At 40.0% G+C, this 21942-nt stretch overlaps 1 protein-coding gene and 2 pseudogenes across 1 annotated transcript; all 3 read right to left on the reverse strand.

The window, feature by feature from the left end:
* Positions 1–2713: 2713 nt before the first annotated feature.
* zpld1a (zona pellucida-like domain containing 1a) lies at positions 2714–17144 on the reverse strand. The gene is made up of 11 exons (XM_085419540.1): positions 16857–17144; positions 16267–16380; positions 15721–15941; positions 15281–15462; positions 14657–14729; positions 14118–14215; positions 7445–7525; positions 7169–7340; positions 5727–5829; positions 5422–5451; positions 2714–3490 (listed from the first exon to the last, which is right to left on the reverse strand). The coding sequence occupies exons 2-11, from the start codon at positions 16370–16372 to the stop codon at positions 3315–3317; spliced, it is 1242 nt and encodes a 413-aa protein (XP_085275666.1). The 5' UTR covers positions 16373–16380; positions 16857–17144; the 3' UTR covers positions 2714–3314.
* Positions 17145–19662: 2518 nt separating this feature from the next.
* LOC146660256 (5S ribosomal RNA) lies at positions 19663–19781 on the reverse strand (annotated as a pseudogene).
* Positions 19782–21605: 1824 nt separating this feature from the next.
* LOC146660257 (5S ribosomal RNA) lies at positions 21606–21724 on the reverse strand (annotated as a pseudogene).
* Between the last annotated feature and the right edge of the window lie 218 nt (positions 21725–21942).

Consider the following 21942-nt stretch of genomic DNA (forward strand, 5'->3'; position numbering starts at 1 on the left):
TCCATTTGGTTGTCAATACATAAGGACAGCGATTACATCACAGATTTATTATCAGCTCAGAATAAAATCTAAAAGACTCCATCTGATGTTGTCCCTTTGTACCGAAAATATTTACTGTATGTTACACATTGATCAATTGTTTATCTTATTATAATAAGTTACACTGACCTAAAAATGTCTGTCACAATTGGATCTTGGAGATGATGACTTTAAGAGTCTAACATTAAACAAAAACTAATGTTTTAAATGCAGCCTGCAGACAATCTGTGTTCCCAAAATTTCACTTTGAAATGTGTTCACAGATTTAGGTACAGTATTTGAATTTTAGAGTCTGAGCTTTGAGATATTTTTCACTGAAAATCATTGAAATCAGTCTGGGTGGTTCAAACCAGAACCAGATCAACTTGACGAAATCATAGGGTCTGTAACAGATCAGTAAACTGTGTCTGGATCCAAAGTGGATCTTATTTTAAATCACAGATTTAGACCGCATCAATCCCAGATCAATTAGACTCCAGCCATTCCTCAGCTGATCACATCTGGATCTATTCATAGAAGGTTTTTTTTTTATGTTTATGATCTGTATTCCTATTTAAAATGTCTTGAAATATCTTGAAATCTTGAAATATCCAACTATACCATAAATTGAAATGCTCTGCTCTTTACCCGTTGCCATGGTGAATCCTAGTATCGGTTTTCCATGGAGAATGACTTTCTTTCACTCCTCATGCTCTAGCTTAAATCAGCTTGAACACACTCTGAGTTTGCTGTTCTAGAACAGCAGATCAGAGTATGTTCAAATAACTCAGGCTACGTCCACACGTACACGGGTATTTTTGAAAATGGAGAATTTCCGTTTTCGTTTTAAAAAAGAATCCCGTCCACACGTAAAGGCAGAAATGAAGGAAAACGCTGCTAGGAACATGCCAAAGCAACAGGTGGCGATATATTGCTAACCGTGCAGAAATGTTGGCCAATCAGAAGTCTAGAAGCCTCGGTGGGAAAAAGTAAACAAAGCTGGGGCATAGAAGCAGAACCCAGTCATATGTGTGGAGGGACAGTAACTGTGTGTATATGTAAGCATTTAAACACTGCAGAGAGTACAATTAACAGTAACAGTATTGTAGAAAATCATTTCACCGAAACAATAACGTGGCGCACAGTGTGACGTCAAAAAATGCGCACACCTTTGACGCTGCATTTTCTCCGTTTTTCTCGTCCACACGCAAAATGCAAAAATTGAGTTTTCAAAAATATCCACCCTGGCCGGAGTTTTTAAAAATCTCCGTTTTCAGTGACCAAAAATGCCGTTTACGTGTGGACGAAAGGTGCAAATGCATAGAAAAATCTGCGTTTTCAAAAATACCCGGGTACATGTGGACGTAACCTCAGAGTTGTCAATCTCACAGTTTATCAACTTAGAGTTTGCTTTCAAACTCAGAGTTTGATGAACATGCTTTCTGGAATAGCCCCCTACTATTAATGTAATAGGCATTATGAAAAGAAATACTGTGACCCTGAATTGGGTCACAGTTGGGATAGATCCTATCCCAGCTGTTATGGGGTGAAATTTAAGATACACCCTCAAAGGTCACCAGTATTTCACAGGCCTAAGGCCATGTCCACACTAATACGTTTTCGTTTGAAAACGCATATTTTTCTCTCTGTTTTGTCCTTCCGTGCACACTGAGATGGCTTCTTTGGTCAAGGAAAACTGATCTTTTTGAAATTGTAGATGAATTTAAAAACACTGTTTTCACACTGCAGTGTGGATTGCGAAAACGGAGGCTTTTGAAAACGATGACGCATTTTAGTCATATGATGCAGTCATGTAACCAATCAACTAAGATGGTGTATGGCATTGTACAGCAGTTTTGTTTTTCCCCCATTTTTCATAGCGCTATTAAAGATTAATATAAGTTTGTACATGCTCCACATTTTCACGTTTTTCTTCAAAGAAGACGGAATGTTAATTTCGGCATATTTGTTGTGGTACGTCTCCCAGTTTATATTCACGCTTGCTTTTCCAACTTTGTACTCTTGTGTTACTCGCAGCAACAATTCCACCTCATTGTTAGTCCATTTAAAAAACTTGGTGTTTTTCCTCGACATTTTGCCATGATGTTTCAAAGAGCTGGAAAGTAAATAAATGCAAGACGGAAATGACGCAGATCGAATCGTCTTACGTTTCATGGATGCACAGTACAGGAACATAAGCGTTTAAATAAAATTATCCATATATACAAAACAAAATGTTTTAATGAATTCTATTCTGTTATATTAGCTTTAGGTTTTCTATAAAAATTAAAAGAAACAGTAAAATGATAAATGATCCCAGAGGAAGTTAAGCCCCTCCATGAAGCAAAGAGGTCTTTGAGGTTATTAAGGACTATGATAAGGAATCAAACTGATTTTACATCAGGTTTGTATATTAGTAATGCAGAAATTTACATTTGCTTGCTCACCCCCAATCTCCACCTCACCTGATGTTCATGTGTCTGTGTGTGTTGGATAGTAGTGTTGTATGATCTGACCAAGCAGTGCATGTATGCGTGCATGAATGGATAAATGTGGATTGTAGTGTAAAAATACAAGCTATATCAATGCTAGTCATTTATCAATTCTTGTAATCCCACAGTAGTGTTTAAGAGGCAATGTATAGTTTATGTTTAGAAATATGCAAATGGGTATGTTTTAATAACAAGTCAAGGTGCAGTATTAGCAACATGGACGTTTGAAGACAATTTGTACATTTCGTGAACAAATCAAGTTGCATTTTAACCACATATCAGGAAAAGTTATACATAAGGTAGCACATGTACAAAATATCCTTAACAATCAAGTTTATTGCTAACACAGTAACTAAAAATATTTAAATCAAGCGATGGAAATACATATTTAGGGGAAAAAAACCTCCTAATAAATGATTAAGTAAATCTATCTCTCTAATATCTATCATTTCTCTCAGGAAATGCTATGTTTATTATACACTATATAATGCACTGCAAGCCATATAATTGATCCCGTACCCTGCAATGAAAACTGTATAGCTGAGGTATTGCAGTAAGTTTTTAGTATCCCCACTAATGGGTTAAAGCTGCATGAAAAATATGCAGGCTGAGGCTTAGCTTTTTGTGCGATAGGAACACAAAACCCAGTTTTACTTAACTCCTGCACTAATACTCATTGTACAGACCTGGTAACAGGTATTTTTTTTCAACAGTTAAATTCTTTGATGCCCACATGCACAGACAGCGTGTGTTCTGCATTCTTGGTTAGCATTGAACTGATGAGAAATGTGTGAGTTCAGGTACTCAGTTGAAGGTTAGGTTTCGGACTCCTGACAGGGTGCCGACTGGAGCGCTCTTGCCTTTCAGAAGGGTGAGGGACATGATGAAGAAGCATAGGCACATGACACCCAGAATGATCATGCCTGAGATGAGTGCGATGGTCATTGTATTTGTGTGAAACACTGGAGCTTTAAGATGGGCTAAGCAGCACAAACACAAAGAAACATTCCAAAATGTAAAAATGTCTTTCACATTCTCAATGCTTTTTCTTAAGTTCATGCAAAATGCCAAATAGCAGTGAGTGTTAAAACACTAATACCTTTTTTGCCATTCCAATGAGAAATGACACAACTTTTAATGTCAGATTGAGACATCCCGGCTCAGTATTTGATTTTCAATAACAACTAAAGCAATATACTGGCTGAACAATAAAATGAATCCTGAGGAATATAGTATGCGCAGGCATTGCATAGCCATATAGACTGACTTCTAACAGACCAAAATTTTTGAACATTGATGATCATTGCCGGCCGTAACTCACATAGTGTGTCATATATTGCTGCATATATTGCTATGTTCCTGTCTAGATTATTGTGGAATCATCCAGTTAAGGAAATCCCAAAGCTTGATTCTGTTCATCTGGACATAGTATTTTCAGTTGGGGAAACATTTCATCACTCATCCAGACTTCTTCAGTCTCAGCTGGCTGCAGGTTTCACCAGCTCATAATGCATTTGTAGCATTGTAAAATGGTAAAAGATGTACCATACAATGCTGTGATTCCAAACATGCTGGAAATCTTCTAATGGTACTCATGGCCAGCGATCAAGGGTCATGACTACGGATGGGTATTGATAAGATTTTCACGATTCCGATTCCATTTTCGATTCTGTTTAACGATTTGATTCTTTATCGATTCTCTTATTGATTCTTTTTTAGAAAGGAGAACACTAAGGTCGAATAGCTTAGAACTTTGTTTTATAGCTTCTCTTTGAACGAGATAGAAATTTAGGAGTAACATGGCCTTACAAACCCAACAGTGAGATCTTAAGAGATCCAGCCTATGGCTCTTCCATGGGGTATCACAGGGTCCCCAGGAAAAAAAATTGTAAATGTAAAATAATAAAATAAATATTCTTCTGTAGCAATAACAAAGTATAACATCAATTATTCTGTAGCAATTACACAAGAATATCCAGTAATGTTCCTGCCTACAATTAAACACATTCACTTACCATCTGCTGTGGCAAATGGGTGCAAGCCTTTTACCACAAACTTAGTCACTGCACGGTGACATTCGTCTATCCTGGCCTGAAAGGAGACGTTACCAGTAGACTGCAGCGAGAACTGCCAGCATCTGAGCCAGCCAGACTCTGTCTGTCTCTCTCATCATGATCACCTAAATGCAGCGCACAGTAATGGCAGGTTTTGTAATAAGGCAGATCGCACTAACATAATATGCACTGTTAGTTGATTATTTACCTGCCGCATTAACGGGAGAGGACGTGCAAACGTTACCGCTGCTGCTGGGTTGGATTTCACGAGTCCGGAGCGGAATTAAAAACACGACATTCATTTAAGGTCATCGTGTGTTTTGTGAGCAAATGCTTTTGCATATTCGTAGTGTTTCCTCCCTTAAATGAAATGTCTACTTTGCAAGTATTGCAAGTTGCCCTGTTGTCATCCGTTCTCGTAAAGTATAATCAAACTTTTGAGCATTTGAGCCGCCATGTTTCCTGCCAGGTAAATGACGCTCCGCAACGTGGTGACGTCATTCGGGGCAACTGGAATTGATAAGGGAATCGTTTGCAAAAATGGCAAACAATTCCAAGGAATTGAAACAGTGGGAACCGGTTCTCAACAAGAACCGGTTTTCGATACCCATCCCTAGTCATGACAATTTGCATGTTAATGATTATAAAATTGATATTACAGCCCATTGTTAGTTAGTAGTGCGTTAGTTAGTCCTTTTTATAAGGTAGGAAAATCTGCAGTCAGCTATGACTAAAGAAGTCACTTGGATGAGTGAAAATGTTTCTCCCAGTGAAAACACAAATATCTTATAACCTTTAAAAGTAGAACAACACACAAAAGCATCATACCACTTATTGAACAGAATGACAAGACTTACCCAGCTGAGAATTATTGGCTGGTATTTCATCTGTGAAAAACAAAGACATGGCATTTCAGCACACTGTAATCCATATGGTATATAGTTTCTTTCATTCGCGTGTATACAGTACGATAGACAAGGATGCCTTGTCTAACGTACTGTTTTGAAAATCCTAGGTCACCCAGACAAGCTTGCAACTTTAGTCAACATTTAGGTGTCAAATCTTGGATTTTGACATACATTAGTGTCTTGTAATACATTGGATAATCAGTAAAAATTATTCAGCTGTGGAAATGTTAGGCGAGAGTGTTATTAAACTATACCACTCCGAGTTATGATAGGCCCAGCAGTCAGGATGGCGTTTCCAGATGCAGCATTTGATCCCTTTCCATCAGAGACATCTCTCTTTTTCCTGCTGCCACAGATCTATGAAAATATTACACAGAAAGAATGAGTCCTCTCTCATGTGGTGTATGTTCTTATGATGAGGAATTCAGGACACAGACTACTAATATAACCCATCGATGTTGCCAAGATATGTGTCCAATTTGATATCGGAGGAATATCTAACCCCTTATTCTGCAGTGAGGGAAATAATGATTTGATCCCCTTTGCTCAAATGAACAGTCTCTAATATTTTTGGTAGTTTTATTATTGTATAATGGGGAGACACAGAACTAATCAATCATTCAGTTACAACTACTGTTGATCTCAGCTTGTCATCTGTATAAAGTAGACCTGTTTTCTTCCACTCTAGTCGCTCCACAATGCTCCATGATGATTCATGGTGAAACATGAAATCTAGATGCTCAGGTGTCTTTCAAGACATCGTACTGTCTGAAAAATGAGGAATGTAGGCTAATAACCTGTTATATCTTGTAACTGCTGTGCCCTCACCACTGTTCAATAACGGTACTGCTGTCTGTTAGACTCTATGGAAGGACCATTTGGAAATCTCAGTCTGTTTGGAAAGTCAGACAGTCACTTAGTCTGAAGAAATATGAATGTAATCTGGTCAACTAATTGCTTCTATGAGCAACTCTTTAGTGACAGTGGGAAGGAAAAACTCTCTTTTAATAGGAAGAAAGTTCCAGCAGAACCAGGCTCAGGGAGGGGCGGTCATCTGCTACGATTGGTTGCGGTGAGAAGAGGTGGACATTCATCTAACACTGTATACTGAAGCATCAGATTAGCTCCAGCAAATTTATTACAATGAACTTTGCTTTGTAACGAATCCTTTATCACATACAGATGCTTTACGAAATGCCCATTGTGATTACAAGGAATGTTTCTATGAGCACCTAACTATACTTGAAGAACTGAATTTATGAATGCTGAAGTGAAGCTGATGTTTATATTCAAGAAATAAACTATTTCTATAATTAATATTAAATTAGATGCAATGATGCAGTATATGCTTTGTAGGAAAACATAATGGAACTAGTATTTATTAATTCAAATAAACGTATACTTACCCTTTGAATGTAGAGTGAATATAAAAAACTATGAGAGGTATAAACTGTAATGGAAAAGAATGTACAGTAGAAGTATTTCCCAATTGTTTTTAAGAATTTGTAAATGAGCTTACGTATTTTAACCTAAGTAATAATAATAATAATAATAATAATAATAATAATAATAATAATAATAATAATGTCAATGGAGTTTTCCATTTTGAAATGAAGGTGACTCTAACAAGATTATTGTGTTATATTTTATCTCAAGATTTTTTTTTATGTGTGAGTGTGTCAGTATCCAATCTCACTGGCATCAGCATTGCACAATCATCTGCTCGGCACAGCTTGGTGACACAGTGTAGGAAGACAGTGGACATCTTCTGGTTCTTGTGCTTTACAAAGCGGAATACTTCAAAGGCAAAACGACCCATCTGGCTCTTCCCATTCTCAAACACTGTGGTCTGGGGGTCTTTTTCACAACTAGTTCAGAAAAGCAACATTAGAAAAGACTATTAAAACATTGTCAAGGATAGTCGGAGTCAGAGTTTTACACAATCATGGGCCTGTTATTGTACTGGAGTTACCTAAAGAAAAGATCGTAACGCAGGTCATCATTAGGATTTCCAGAAGGTGTGGTGTAACAGTAGTCCATTAGAATGTTCCATCTAATTTGCACAAAAATGTAATTAAAAGCAGAACAAAGGAACAGAACATGGTACAACCTGTTTTAGGATAACTCTGTTTCAGTATGCAGCCTTATGTGGAAATGGTGCCTCCAGAGCAAAGTTGTGAAAAAAAAACATTTTTGGATAATAATGGATACTAAAACCCATTATTGAATTGGATGCTTATTTATAACAGTAGCAATACCAATAGTGCCTTCTTTACCTCCTCTAGGTGTGACACAACTTCATAGAGCAACATTGCAGATGGGCATTCCAACAACACAACACTAAAATACTAAACAGTTATGGTAACTGTTAACTTGGCCAGTGGATACATTAATGTTCTCAGTTTAACTTAAGTTATTATTCAGATAGCAACTAATGTTATTGGTCCTACCCATCAGTAACGTTAATAGACAGTGCTGATTTTGCAGTCTAACAAAAAAGAAGTGTCTAAAAAGTGCTACGTTCTTCTTAAAGCCTCAGACTGAAACTGGCTAAACCCACCTGCGATCAGATCAATATCCCAGAAGGGTCATTTAATTCATGATAAAGTCCATTTAAAAATTGTTTATGTATTTTTTAGTATTGTATAAAAACAAACAATCAAGCAAAAAAAAAAAAGAAACTCCCTCTCACCCCTGGTGCATACTTGCCAAACTTGAGACCTCAGAAAGTGGTATACATATACATTTATATACAAAAAACTGGTACTTTACAGTGTTAATTTATCGGATAAAAGAGCTCTCTCGGTGGTGTGAAACTCTGCCATCTACTCCTTGCTATCTAAAATAAACCAGACGCTGGCATAAATTCTCAACCATCTCACACTTCTGTTTATTACGTTTTCTGTTTGACGTTTATTCAGCTGTCTAAAAACCCCGGAGGAACCCTCCTGAGGGATTAATCTAATCTAATCTAATCTAATCTAATCTAATCTAATCTAATCTAATCTAATAATTTAAATCTCAGCCGAACTGATTCAATTTTGTTGTCCGGGTGGAAAATCAGGAGAAATTCAGGAGAATGGTTGCTCGGGAGATTTTCGGAAGGGTCACTGAAATTCGGGATTCTCCCAGAAAAAATCGGGAGGGTTGGCATGTATGTGGGTGGATTGTATTTATTACAAAGTTTTAGTACAAAAGCTCTTCAGGTCTCTGCACACTGGTAGGACAGAAAGAAGAAGAACAACAACAACAACAATCAAATATGCCCTTTTATTCCTTTGCTCTGAGCTGATTCAGCTAATTGCAGCGCAAGTTAAATAATTTCTTGTGCAGGAGGAAGAAAATTGTGGTTTGGTCTATAGCTAAATTGTGGACACTATTTATTTACTGATTGCAATGGTACAAAAGCACATGGTGAAATGCAAACTGTGTCCAGGAGAAAAATATGATTCAGTACTTGATAAATAAACCCTTGTTTACAAGCACAAAAGTAGGACATTTCTGTAGTTGGTCACCTGGTTTGCATACATCAAAGCCTATTTCTCTATGCAGAAACTTGCACATGTCCTTAGGTTACTTGGTTGCCTCTTGGCAACTCAAAGCTTCAACTTCCTCAGCTGATTCCTTTTCTCCCCTCCTTTGTTGTCATGATTCTGTGTTTTTGGTCATTGTCATGCTGGAAGACTCATCCATGGTAAATTGTAAATGGCCTGTATTTATATAGCGCTTTACTAGTCCCTGAGGACCCCAACGCGCTTTACATATCCAGTCATCCACCCATTCACACACTGGTGATGGCAAGCTACACTGTAGCCACAGCCACCCTGGGGCGCACTGACAGAGGCGAGGCTGTCGGACACTGGCGCCACCGGGCCCTCTGACCACCACCAGTAGGCAACAGGTGAAGTGTCTTGCCCAAGGACACAACGACCGAGACTGTCCAAGCCGGGGCTCGAACCAGCAACCTTCCGATTACAAGGCAAACTCCCAACTCTTGAGCCACGATCGCCCCGTGATCCATGATTCATTTTTAGTGTTCTGGTTGAGAGAAGGACGCTCTAATCCAAAATTTTACAGCCTATTGGCTTGTTAATATAGTGAAGTCATCCATTAGCATAAAAACAGCTCCACAGCATGACTACCAGATGATCCGACGCGATGTCTATGCCTGTCCTGTAGCTTGACTGTACCTTCTTTTGGTGATATTTAGTATTTTGCTTCCTCCAAACACGGTGTGACAAGTTGATGCCAAAGAGCTTGAGTTTGTTTTCATCCTACCACAGCACTTTGTCCTAAGTCTTCTCTGAAACATTTAGATGTTCAAGGCTGTCTTGAGCAGGGTGAGCAGGTGTAGGCAATGCCAGACCTGTCCAATATAGTGCAGTGTGTTACCAATTATGTTTTTGGTGACTGTGGTTCCAGCTGCCTTCACATCATTAACAAGTTCATAGTTTTGGGCTAATGTCCCATCTTTCTCATGATCCTCCTCACCCCATGAGACAACAACTTGTATGGAGCTCCAGATAGAGGGTGATTGATGGCCTTTCTTCCATATCTAATTAACTGCACCAGCTGTTGTCACCTTCTTATCTAACTTCTTGCTGATGGTCATTTGAGCCACATGCAGATCTACAGTCTTGCTCATGACAAACTCTGACAGCTCTTTGGTCTTCTCCATGGTAGTGGAAGAAGTTGGAATTAAAGATTTTTTATTCTGTGGGCAAGTGTGCTTTATAAACATAATAAGCTGACTATCTGTAATTGATTGGTGGTCTGTATCTGTTTCTGAAACTGATTAATTGATTGTAATCTAATCTCTGGGAGCCAGAATTTCATCTAGATTGTAGGGATTCAAATGCATACTTAAATCAATTATATGAAAATCCATTTATAATTTTATGTAATGTGGGGATTTTTTTCTGGATTTTTGGTTAAAATTGTGTCTCGCTTCATTGAACTTAAACTATAAACAGTGTTGGGAAGGTTACTTTTATCATGTATTCCACTACAGATTACAGAATACTTGCCCCAAAATGTATTTTGTAATGTATTCTGTTATGTTACTCAATGAAAGTAATGTATTCTGAATACTTTGGAGTACTTAATATATTATCATGCTTTTTACAACTACATGAATGTACTATTGCTTTGTGATTTAATAACTATTACTGAAGGTTACTCACCATAACAGTACCAACTAGATTTTTAAATCTTAATATAAAATGAGTAACAGTAGGATGGACATTAGATAAGGCTGCACTTTTTGCACCAATCTCATATAGGAAACTATTCTGTGTGTATCTCCAAAAGTTGGTTCTCTTAATCTGGACGTAGCTTTTAAAGTGGGAGAAACGTTTTGTCACTCATCCAAGTGACTTCTTCAGTCTCAGATGACTGCAGGTTTCCCCAATCTTATAAACCAGGGATAGGCAACCTTTCTGATGATGAGTGCCATCTAAAATTTCCTCAGAAGTCAATGTGCCATTTGATTGCATTAGCAATAAATTTAATAACGCTCTATATTAACAGTTACACACTATATAAAACAACTTTATAGAATTATATTTGTTCACAGATGTTTGCAGCTATCAGCGAATAGTTATCAGCTATTTTGAAACAAAAAAAGAAACTTTTTATCCATAACAAGAACTTCATAACAGCAAATGAACTGTACAACAGAAAGTGCAAATGCTATTTGTGGTCTCCTCACAACAATGATAAGAAAAATAAACTGGGCCAATATGGCATGTTTGTTAATACAGGGATACACATATTAATGTGATCTCTGGTCTCCCACTCAGAGACACAGGTCTCCGAGTGTCCAGCATTCAGACCTGAGGACACTCTTCGTGTAGAGAAAATCTGCTCACAGAGATATGTAGAACCAATTACTGTCAAGGCCTCTGCAATGTTCTGAAGACAGTTAACCTTGTCAGGTAGTGATGTCCAGCAGGTGAAAATGCAAGCTCCATGAACACGCACAGCTGTGGATTCCAGCTGCGTTCGTAGTTCTGCAAACTTTTCTGCAAAGAATAAACTCCACCTAAACTTGGTTTATATCTGACCCAGATAGACTGCAGTTCATAACTTCTTAGTGTCAGTCCAAGTGTCAGTTCACCTGACACTTGGACACAGCGGCCGCCTCGGGTCTCTCCTTCTCCTGCCTCCCCTTTCCACCTGCTGGCCTCTGTGAAAGCTCCGCCATAGCCACCACCAAACAACTGACTTATTTTTACACATCGGCCACCATCTGGCCAATCCACCACCTTTCATTGTTTATACCGTTACAAAAAAGAAAAAAACCTTCGGCCCATAGAAACTGATGTTTCTATGTTACACACAACGCGCTCTGTTTAGACCCAGACCAAACAGTATTGTTTGACTGATGGCCCTGGTCTTTAAGTCTGACGTCACTAGCCTTGTCTGGGCTCAACTCCAGTGTGGGTCCATAAATCAAACAATCACTGTGGCATCACCGAGAGTTGAAAAACTGTCTTAAGTCTTTCATCTGTAATAAAATGATCAGCGTTCTGCTCTACCAGGTGTAACAACTCATTTTAACATCCAGGCATCCATGAAAACGGAATTTATGACATTTAACGGAGTTAGAAATTAGCAGGAAGTTAGCTCACTAGCTTCCTTCTAAATATTAATAATGCCAGTAATATAGCATGTCCTGACTGAGGGATTTTGGAAACAAATTCAAACGTACAGCTCCGACATAAATGAAGACAGAAAACTAAACAGCATTGACGTTTATAGGGTTACTTAAGTTTGGCTAGCTGGTATATAACGATGTGCTACGTGACCGCTAGCGACACGGCTATATGAGCATAATATAAACACGCTTTTTTCAACTCAATAAAAGTTAACGTGAGGATTCTTGGTGGTCAGGAACAAATGTAATCGCATGGCAGGATGCTGTAAACAGACCAAACTTCAGCCAGGAGAACAACTGAGATAATCCATCCACAATACCAGGTTAGTCATTCATATACTGCTGTATGGGCTGGGCTGTACTTACATCGTAAGGTTTTAAAAACTGAGCTTTAAAAAGATTAGTGTTAATAAAAGCCGAGAGAGGCTGACAGTGATCACTGATTGATCACCCAGTTTTGTTTTAAGTTATAAAGTTATTTTGTTATTTTCATATGGCTTAATAATTATCCTTATTGCTGTTTAAGAGAGGAGTGGTGCTTCAAAGGATAGTTGCAGATTTCTGTCAGAATCTGCAGATTATACAGTACAAATAAAATGTTCACGTTTGTCCAGCGTTGTCTTCTCAACAGTTTCACTAACATCTACACTGGATGGCCAGGAAGCGTTCACGTCTTCTGGGGTGCTTCACCGGCGCTGATAATTGGCGTCTGTCTTGTGTCAGCAACGTAAAAGACGGATTTAATGCAACATGACCATTCAAACAGCAGTCGCTTTCTCAAACATCAGTTGTGTATCGGATTCAGTACCACATACGAAAGTGACCCAGGTTGGATTTGAAAATATCGGATTTGTGCTGTTCACGCTGTCATACCATGGGTTGCATAGGGTCAGAAAAGTCGGATTTGATGCGATTTCACCTGCAGTGTGAACGTAGCCTTAGTTACTCTGTTCTGGGGGACCCCATCCTTGGGGTGGACCAATTTTTGGCGCAGCGTGTTTTGCGGTTTAAAAGCCACAGAGACGCAGTGTTTAGAAAATGCGTCTCAAGTATTTCGATACTCCTGACATGTATGGGATAACTACAGGCTTTCGCTTAGTCAGCAGTTGTCCTTCTCTCCTTGATCGGCTGGAGCTTTCTTTAGGCGCCTTCCCAGCTTTGACAAATGTCCAGCTGGGATAACCACATTTCCTCAGGGCCTTCTTGATGTGATGTTCTTCTGCTTCCCTGGCCACTGTGTCTGCGGGGATGGTGTTGGCTCTATGTTGTTTATGCTCCAGTGGACGATGAGAGTCAAACCTTAAATACTGATCCGTATGCGTAGGTTTACTCCTCAACACTGACTATAAACGAACATGAAAATTAGAAATTACATTTACATCTATGTTAGAAATAACATAAATGTAGCCTTTTATTTTATGCCGAGAGACCATTTTCTTAGCTGTTTATACAGTTAAGGGTCACAGGGTGCTGGAGCCTATCCTAGCTTTCAGAGCCCAAAACAGAATTATCAGTTAACCCAACATGCATGCGTGTGTGTGTGTGCGTGAGGGGGGGGGGGGGGGGGGGGGGGGTCATGTATCTCATCTGAAGACAGAAGCTAAGCACAGGTGGGCCTGATTAGTACTTTGATATGAGAACACTTAAGAATACTAGGTAATGTAAGCTGGACGTCTGTTGCTCAGGAGGTAGAGAAGGTCATCTACCAATCAGAAGGCAGAACACTGAACCCCAAGTTGCTCTACAGTACAGTCATTGAAGTGTGAACATTAGACGGTGAATGAGGCATGTTGTATAAGGAGGTTTGAGCGCTAAACTAAAAAAATACTATATAAGAATCAGTTCATTTACAATGAATAATGTCAATGTATTATTTTAACATATTCAGTGCTTTTATGCACAGATGAAAGTCATCATGTATCATAGTTTAATGAGTCATCGTGTGGGTGGCATATTTAGGCTGAAAGGCTACATTGTGACTGAATACCTTCTATCCAGATTAGTGGCTTTTACAGCTGCAAATATGCGTGTCTTCAGGGTCAGTCCTGCCATTGGGATGGACAACTGCTGAATATATGATGAGTCCTGTATAAAAAGCAAATTGTCATTTAAGCATAGATGTGATATTACATGGCTCTTCGCGTCCACCCAACTGACAGTGATTTATTTGCTTTTTAGACATTTATTTTCTAAATAATTCGATGTAGCCCTAGTGTTTAATTCAAGTGGATTTAGGGTAAGAGTAAGAGTAAATTTAGTATACGTTTGTATAATTACAGTATTAGCAATAATTTGCTTTTTACATCAACTGTATAACAAGAATTTCTGGGAATCTGGCATCATTCTTCTTTTGTACATGGACAATTGATGCATACATCTGTAAGAGGTAGAGATCAACTTTACATAGATGCAGAGTTTCTTTATGTTCACTTTATGCATACAAGTATGGCTTTATCTTTGGTGCAACAGACTAAGATCACCTGTAAAACACAAATGAACATTTATAACTCACTGTTGTGAACTTACATTATAAAGCAGGAGATTCAATGTGCTAATGAAAGTGCCATTGCTTTCCTTCACTGAGATTGCAGCTGATGACCTACAGTCAAGATAAAGGAAAAAAGAAGTAAGTACCTAAAACATTATGAAAGTTAACAGTAATTATGGTAGCATCAGTATTTTAAAATTACATTTTTATATTAAAATTTACATAACATTGAGGAATCCTTGTCTTTAAAACCATGCCTATACGTCACTCTTTCAGGTTAACATATACACTTTCCTGACCAAACATTTCCAATATCTCCTTTTAGAAGTTAATATATGTAATCTGAATTGGACTTTTTGTGGGGTCGAGGACCTAAAATCTGAAAATATGTAACAAACTGTGTTTGGGTTGTATTTCATGAAAACAACAACAAAAAAAAATTCTGTTGTATTGTGTGGAACTTAATAACTTTATATTATAAATTTTCATTATTATTATTAGTATTGCTTTTATTAATATTGTTGTTATTTTTTTTTTATTGTTATTATTAACTTATTATTAAACTGCTTCTTTTTTTGTCTGCCAATTGATATAATGATTGAAACTTACATGTATATAGGATCACGGTATCAAACAAGCTTAAAGGTATGAGTGAGACTTACGAGGCCAGCTGTGTATTGTTGACTAGGTATTCCAATGGGTAGCTGCAGCTAAACTTATACAGCAGACCTGGCAGGTAGCTGATGATGGTTGGAGGGTCTGGTGTATCAATATACCCTGATATGTTTCCAATCTGCACCAGGGACAGGTTCCCATAAGCATTGGGTCCTTGAGCAGTTAACACCTGTAAGCAACATCAGTGTGAGTAAAATTCCTGCTCCAGCTCTTTTACTAAGATAAGAAGGGTTGGACATTGTGCAGGATAAAAAGAAAAGTTCTCAAGATCAAGAAAAGCTTGATTGAAGTACATATCTCTCTCTCTCTCTCTCTCTCTCTCTCTATATATATATATATATATATATATATGTGTGTGTGTGTGTGTGTGTGTGTGTGTGTAATTTAGTAAGAGCAGTTAATACAAAAAAGAAAATGTTTTTCTTACCACCAAAGAATTACCACAGGACTCAAGTGTTGCCAGGCTGATGCTAAAGATTACAACAGTGGGGAAGGTGTTGTTATTGATAAAGCCTCTGCAGTGGGCATCTCCATGGCGACCATTAAGGGCTAGGTCGGTGTCAGTGTAGCCAGAGAAGAGAACAGGGCAAAAATTGATCTTGAGGGTAATGGTCTGGACCCCACAGTATACACTGATATCTCTCTCAGCTGGAAAAGAAGCCAAAAAATCTAATGTACATAAATATGTACATAAATTGTGTATTTTACAATAGTACATTTCTCTCTCTCTCGCTCTCTCTCTCTCTCTCTCCCCCCCCCCCCCCCCCCCAAAAAAAAGAAAAAAAAAAGATTTAGCTTCTGGGATTACAGTCTGTAACATTTAGTTTTGTATGTCATAATACTGGTGTCCAAAAAACTTATCACCTCATCTTTGGAACATGTAGGTAGTCCAAAAGAATTTTTTTCACATTTTTAGAATGTTAACATAATTTCTATTCAGTTATTCACAAAACAAAAGTCTTTAAGTCCTCACCAGGGAAGCGGCTGTGAAAATTTGCATCACAGTTGTATCCATTGAATTGAGCTCCAACTGAAAAGGCCTTACTAAACATTAAAAAAATGACAAATATATGTTCCATTTCAGCACCTGAAACAGATCAATAATGTAATGTGAATAATCCAATCAACACCATTTGTTTTATATTGTGGGGTCTTTACCTTACAGTATAAAGTGCACCGAGGCAACTGTTGTTGTGAATTGCCACTATATAAATAAAACTTAATTAAAATTCATTTTTCACTTTAGAAAATACAACGTCTCATGTAGGAAGACAGAAAGTAAAATCTGTTTTACATGCACTAATGGCAGGAGGGAAGATTTACAGTTTTCCCTTAAGTTGAACATTTTTTATATTCCTACCAAATACATTCACTGAGCACCCACAGCTTTGGCAAGTTATAAGAAACTGATACAGTTTTAAATGAGGCCTCAGTGACAATTACAATGATTGAAAGTCCTCTGGAAACTGTTAAATTAAAACTAGTTTGTAGCAGATTATGTAGTTAATAAAACCCTCACCTACAAAAGCAAACAGTTGTTCTGTGAGAGGGAGAACTACTCACCCTGGTTCCTGGCAGCCAGCAAGTGAGCGGTTCTCCATAAGCCTGGGACAGACGATGGAGTGGTCTGCACAGCATCCCTACCTGACAACTAGAAACAGAACTCATGAGCAGGAGGGAAAAAGGGACCATACACATAACAGATTCATTATTTGAACGTGTCAACAAAAAGGGTTGTCTGGATTGAACATGGGAAAGTCCATCAAAACTGAATGTGTTATACAAATCCTTTCACATCCACAGAAATATGAGCAGGTTTTGAAGTTTCCCACTCATATCCTTTCGGCCCAATCTGGCTCTGTCACTGCTCACAAATGGTTTGACGCTGCATGAGGTCCAGGAGCTGGGGGGGTGGGGGTGGGGGTGTTGAATTATCTTTTCATCGCTTCAGTGGCCTTGGCTTGCTGACTGAGCCATTCCTTTCTCTCTAGGCCAGTCAGGGAGTGCAAAGCCCACTGTGCGGGCCTTTGGCCCAGGGAATCCATGCTTTTTCATTCTTTGTCTGCTGCAGTTCTCAGTCAACACAACAGCAGGCAATCTGGTAGGTGGGGCTGCAAGCTGCCTGTGACTGCATACCTGATCCCAAATTTTGACTCCTGGTCACAGGACCCTCACCACATGGCAAAGTAAAAGAAAGCTAAATTTGTGGAGTTTCATGGGATTAGCCAGTTGAAATATGAATATAAATGTATGTGGAACACGAGGACAGGACATTGCGGTTTGAATTTTTAGGAAACTTCTCACTCTAGGCCTATTGGGGGGAAAAAAGGACACATTTTTGGTGCTAAAGCTAAAAAGCATTCTTCTTTTGCACAAATTAATCTGTTTAATCAGGTGTAGTCTGCTGAGTTGTATCACCTTCATACTTCTCCAGTCCACAAAATATCTTGTTGAGGCTGTACATTAGGAAGTCTGCAGCTAAGAAAAAAAGTCTTTGTTCTTGTGATTCCTTGGGCTTTTTGAGAGGGACAGAAAAGGTTTGGTTACATCACAAAAATACACAGCCAGTGTGCACAGTCCACAACTTTAGACTATTAAAACAAGAATTTAAGAATATGAAAAAAGGCTCAACACAACAGGAACTCAGCGTAATTGTCAGTCCACAAATATAATCAAACAGTATATTGGAATATATCAGGAAACAATATCAGGAAATACCAAACAAAATATGCAAGACAAAACTAGAATTGAAATTATTAATAAAAAAGAAAAAATCATTTCCTAGTTCAAAGACTGCTTGCAGAACTTTGAACAGTAACAAATCCGGTTGATTTCTAGCTAACCAGTTAAAAATAAATAAAGAAAAAACAACTATATGTGCTGTTAAAGATTTATCTGGGAACACAATATATGAACCTGAAAGAATAAACAACATTTTTAGGGATTTCTATGAAACTTTATAGTCACCACAAATGAACCCGTCTAAAAATGAAATTGACCAGTTTCTTGGCAACGTAACTCTTCCAAAATTATTAGACCGTCAAGCAATGGCACTGGATTTGCTACTGACACCAGGGGAACTCCAGAAGCCCTGATAAGTATGCCCAATAATAACGCTCCAGGTCCAGACAGTTTTCCTGCAGAATTCTACAAAGAATTCTGGACAGTTCTGGCACCAGTATTCCACAGAATGTTGCAGGAAGTCAAGGAAAATGGCAGACTACCACCAAATATGAATTCTGCCAATATTAGTCTCCTGCTAAAACCAGGCAAAGACTCCTGATTTCCCTCAAGCTATCGTCCAAAATCCCTTATTAATGTAGACCTCAAAATAATCTGCGAAGCTCTCTCAGAAAGATTAGAGAAGATAACCCCCCTTTTAATTCTAACTGACCAGACTGGTTTCATAAAAGGCAGGCACTCGTCAACAAATATACGTAGATTGCTTGATTTAATAGACTACTCATGAAGTGAAAACATTGAAACTACAATATTGTCTCTAGATCCCGAAAAAGAGTTTGACAGAGTTAACTGGAAATTTTTATTTGAAACTTTACGCAAATTTGGTTTTGGAAACTCTTTCATAAACTGGCTAAAAATATTAGAATTATATAGAATTCCCCAACAGCTTGTGTCAGAACAAATGACCAAACATCCTCCAGCTTCTGTGTCCTGAGGGGCACCAGGCCCTGATGTTGTGTAATATGCCTCACCCAGCAACTAAGGCCCTGGTGTGGTGTAGATGGCCTCAGCCAGAGCCACAGGCCCTGGTGTGGTGTAGGTGGTCTCAGCCGGCAACTCAGGCCCTGGTGTGGTGTAGGTGACCTCAGCCGGCAACTCAGGCCCTAGGGTTGTGTAGATGGCCTCGGACAGAAATACAGGCCCTGGTGTGGTGTAGGTGGCCTCAGCTGGGAACTCAGGCCCTGGTGTGATGTAGATGGCCTCAGCCAGAGCCACAGGCCCTGGTGTTGTGTAGGTGGCCTAAGCCGGCAACTAAGGCCCAGGTGTGGTGTAGATGGCCTCAGCCAGAGCCACAGGCCCTGGTGTGGTGAAGAAGGCCTCGACCACCAGCACAGGCCCTGGTGTAGTGAAGATGGCCTCATGCACCAGCACAGGGCCTGGTGTGGTGTAGTTGGCCTCAGCCAGCAGTACAGGCCCTGGTTTGGTGTAGGTGACCTTAGCCGGCAAATCAGGCCCTGGGGTTGTATAGATGACCTCGGCCAGAAGCACAGGCCCTGGTGAGGTGTAGGTGGCCTCAGCCAGAGCCACAGGCCGTCGTTAATGTGCCCTCATTAATGGGCAGCTGCTTTGAGTCTTTCAATACGCCCCTTCTCTGGATCAAAAGCAGTTCAATGACATGAAAAGTAAAGGCTTACAGCACCTGGTATTCCCAGGCAGTCTCCCATCCAAGTACTAACCAAGACAAGCCCTGCGTAGCTTCCGAGGTCAGACGAAGTCAGGCGTGCTCAGGGTGGTATGGCTGTAAGCTGCTGGTGCCAGCACAATGTGTCAATTTATGGAATCAAGTGATGAGGTGGCCAGTACCTGAAGTTTCGAACACAACCCTACAATTGAACTACAGAGTTAACGGTACCTGCATACTTGCCTAATACCCTAACCCAAAGACTCAGATAAGCATTAAACCAGCAGCACAGGCTCTGGATTTTTGAAGATGGGCTCAGGCACCAGCACAGGGCCTGGTGTGGTGAAGTTGGGCTCGGCCAGAGCCACAGGGCCTGGTGTGGTGAAGATGGTGTTGAAATCTCCCAATTCTTTTGATCTTTGGGCTGAAGGAAGGACAATACTCGGTGTATAAATGCTCAATCAACAATCATTTATTTCCATACAATTCAACACAAAGAGCATTTAGAACCATCATGATGGGGAGACATGCCTGAAGAGGGTCACAGCAGTCTCAAAATGGTGACGGGTTACACAGCCTCTTATAGCTCCTAGCGGCCCCCACCTAGTTGTAAAAGCCTAAACATTCACATTCTTTTCTCCCTTACGGCGTCTAAGTTATGACCTCGGCAGTTGTTTCTCTGCTTTCTGTAAGGTGGGGGTATGGAATGTGGTCTATCTCCCCTGTCTTAGACACCAAGTCTCCTGCTTACAACCTTCTTTTTATGATTCAACAATAGAGCATGTCAAGAAAACAGTGTAACACATTCCCAGCAGATCAAGGATACAGAGTGATGCACATTTATCTAATGAACTAATATGTGAATATGTTCTGTTAACTCAAAAGTATAATGAGAACTAAACTACATACAGATCACACGCTCTATATTAAAGGGTATAATATGATCTACAGCAGTATTCTAATTCAACTACTTTGATTACATATATAAGGTAACCTATAATAACAGAATAATCGAATACCTGAAGTTTCGAACACAACCCTACAATTGAACTACAGAGTTAACGGTACCTGCATACTTGCCTAATACCCTAACCCAAAGACTCAGATAAGCATTAAACCAGCAGCACAGGCTCTGGATTTTTGAAGATGGGCTCAGGCACCAGCACAGGGCCTGGTGTGGTGTAGGTGGCCTAAGCAAGAGGCACAGGCCCTGATGTTGTGTAATTTTCCTCACCCAACAACTAAGGCCGTGGTGTGGTGTAGATGGCCTCAGCCAGAGCCACAGGCCCTGGTGTGGTGAAGATGGCCTCATGCACCAGCACAGGGCCTGGTGTGGTGTAGTTGGCCTCATCCAGAGCCACAGGCCCTGGTGTGGTATAGATGACCTCGGCCAGAAGCACAGGCCCTGGTGTGGTGTAGGTGGCCTCAACCAACAGAACAGGGCCTGGTGTTGTATAGATGGCCTCATGCACCAGCACAGGGCCTGGTGTGGTGTAGTTCAACAAAGCCAGCAGCACAGGCCCTGGTGTGGTATAGGTGACCTTAGCCGGCAACTCAGGCCCTGGGGTTGTATAGATGACCTCGGCCAGAAGCAGAGGCCCTGGTGAGGTGTAGGTGGCCTCAGCCAGAGCCACAGGCCCTTATGTTGTGTAATTTGGCCTCACCCAGCAACTAAGGTCCTTGTTTCGTGTAGATGGCCTCGGCCAGAGCCACAGGCCCTGGTGTGGTGTAGGTGGCCTAAGCCAGAGCCACAGGCCCAAGCCAGAGCCACAGGCCCTGGTGTGGTGTAGGTGGCCTCATGCACCAGCACAGGCCCTGGTGAGGTGTAGGTGGCCTCAGCCAGAGCCACAGGCCGTTGTTAATGTGCCCTCATTAATGGGCAGCTGCTTTGGGTCTTTCAATACCCCCCTTCTCTGGATCAAAAGCAGTGCAATGACATGAAAAGCAAAGGCTTACAGCACCTGGTATTCCCTGGCAACCTCCCATCCAAGTACTAACTAAGACCAGCCCTGCTTAGCTTCCGAGGTCAAACGAAGTCGGGTGTGCTCAGGGTGGTATGGCCGTAAGCTGCTTGCACCAGCACAATGTGTCAATTTATGGAATCAAGTGATGAGGTGGCCAGTACCTGAAGTTCCGAACACAACCCTACAATTCAATATTGAATTGGTGTTCAATATTGAATCGGTGTGCAACTTTGCTAAAACAATGTCGGACTCTGTAGTTTTCTCTGGTCCCCTCCCCAATCAGACCAGGAGTGACATGTTTAGCCGCATGTTCTCCTTAAAT

This window comes from Rhamphochromis longiceps, linkage group LG10, assembly GCF_057381845.1.
Source record: "Rhamphochromis longiceps isolate RC_006_pf linkage group LG10, R_longiceps_female_GT1.1, whole genome shotgun sequence".
NCBI lineage: Eukaryota > Metazoa > Chordata > Actinopteri > Cichliformes > Cichlidae > Rhamphochromis > Rhamphochromis longiceps.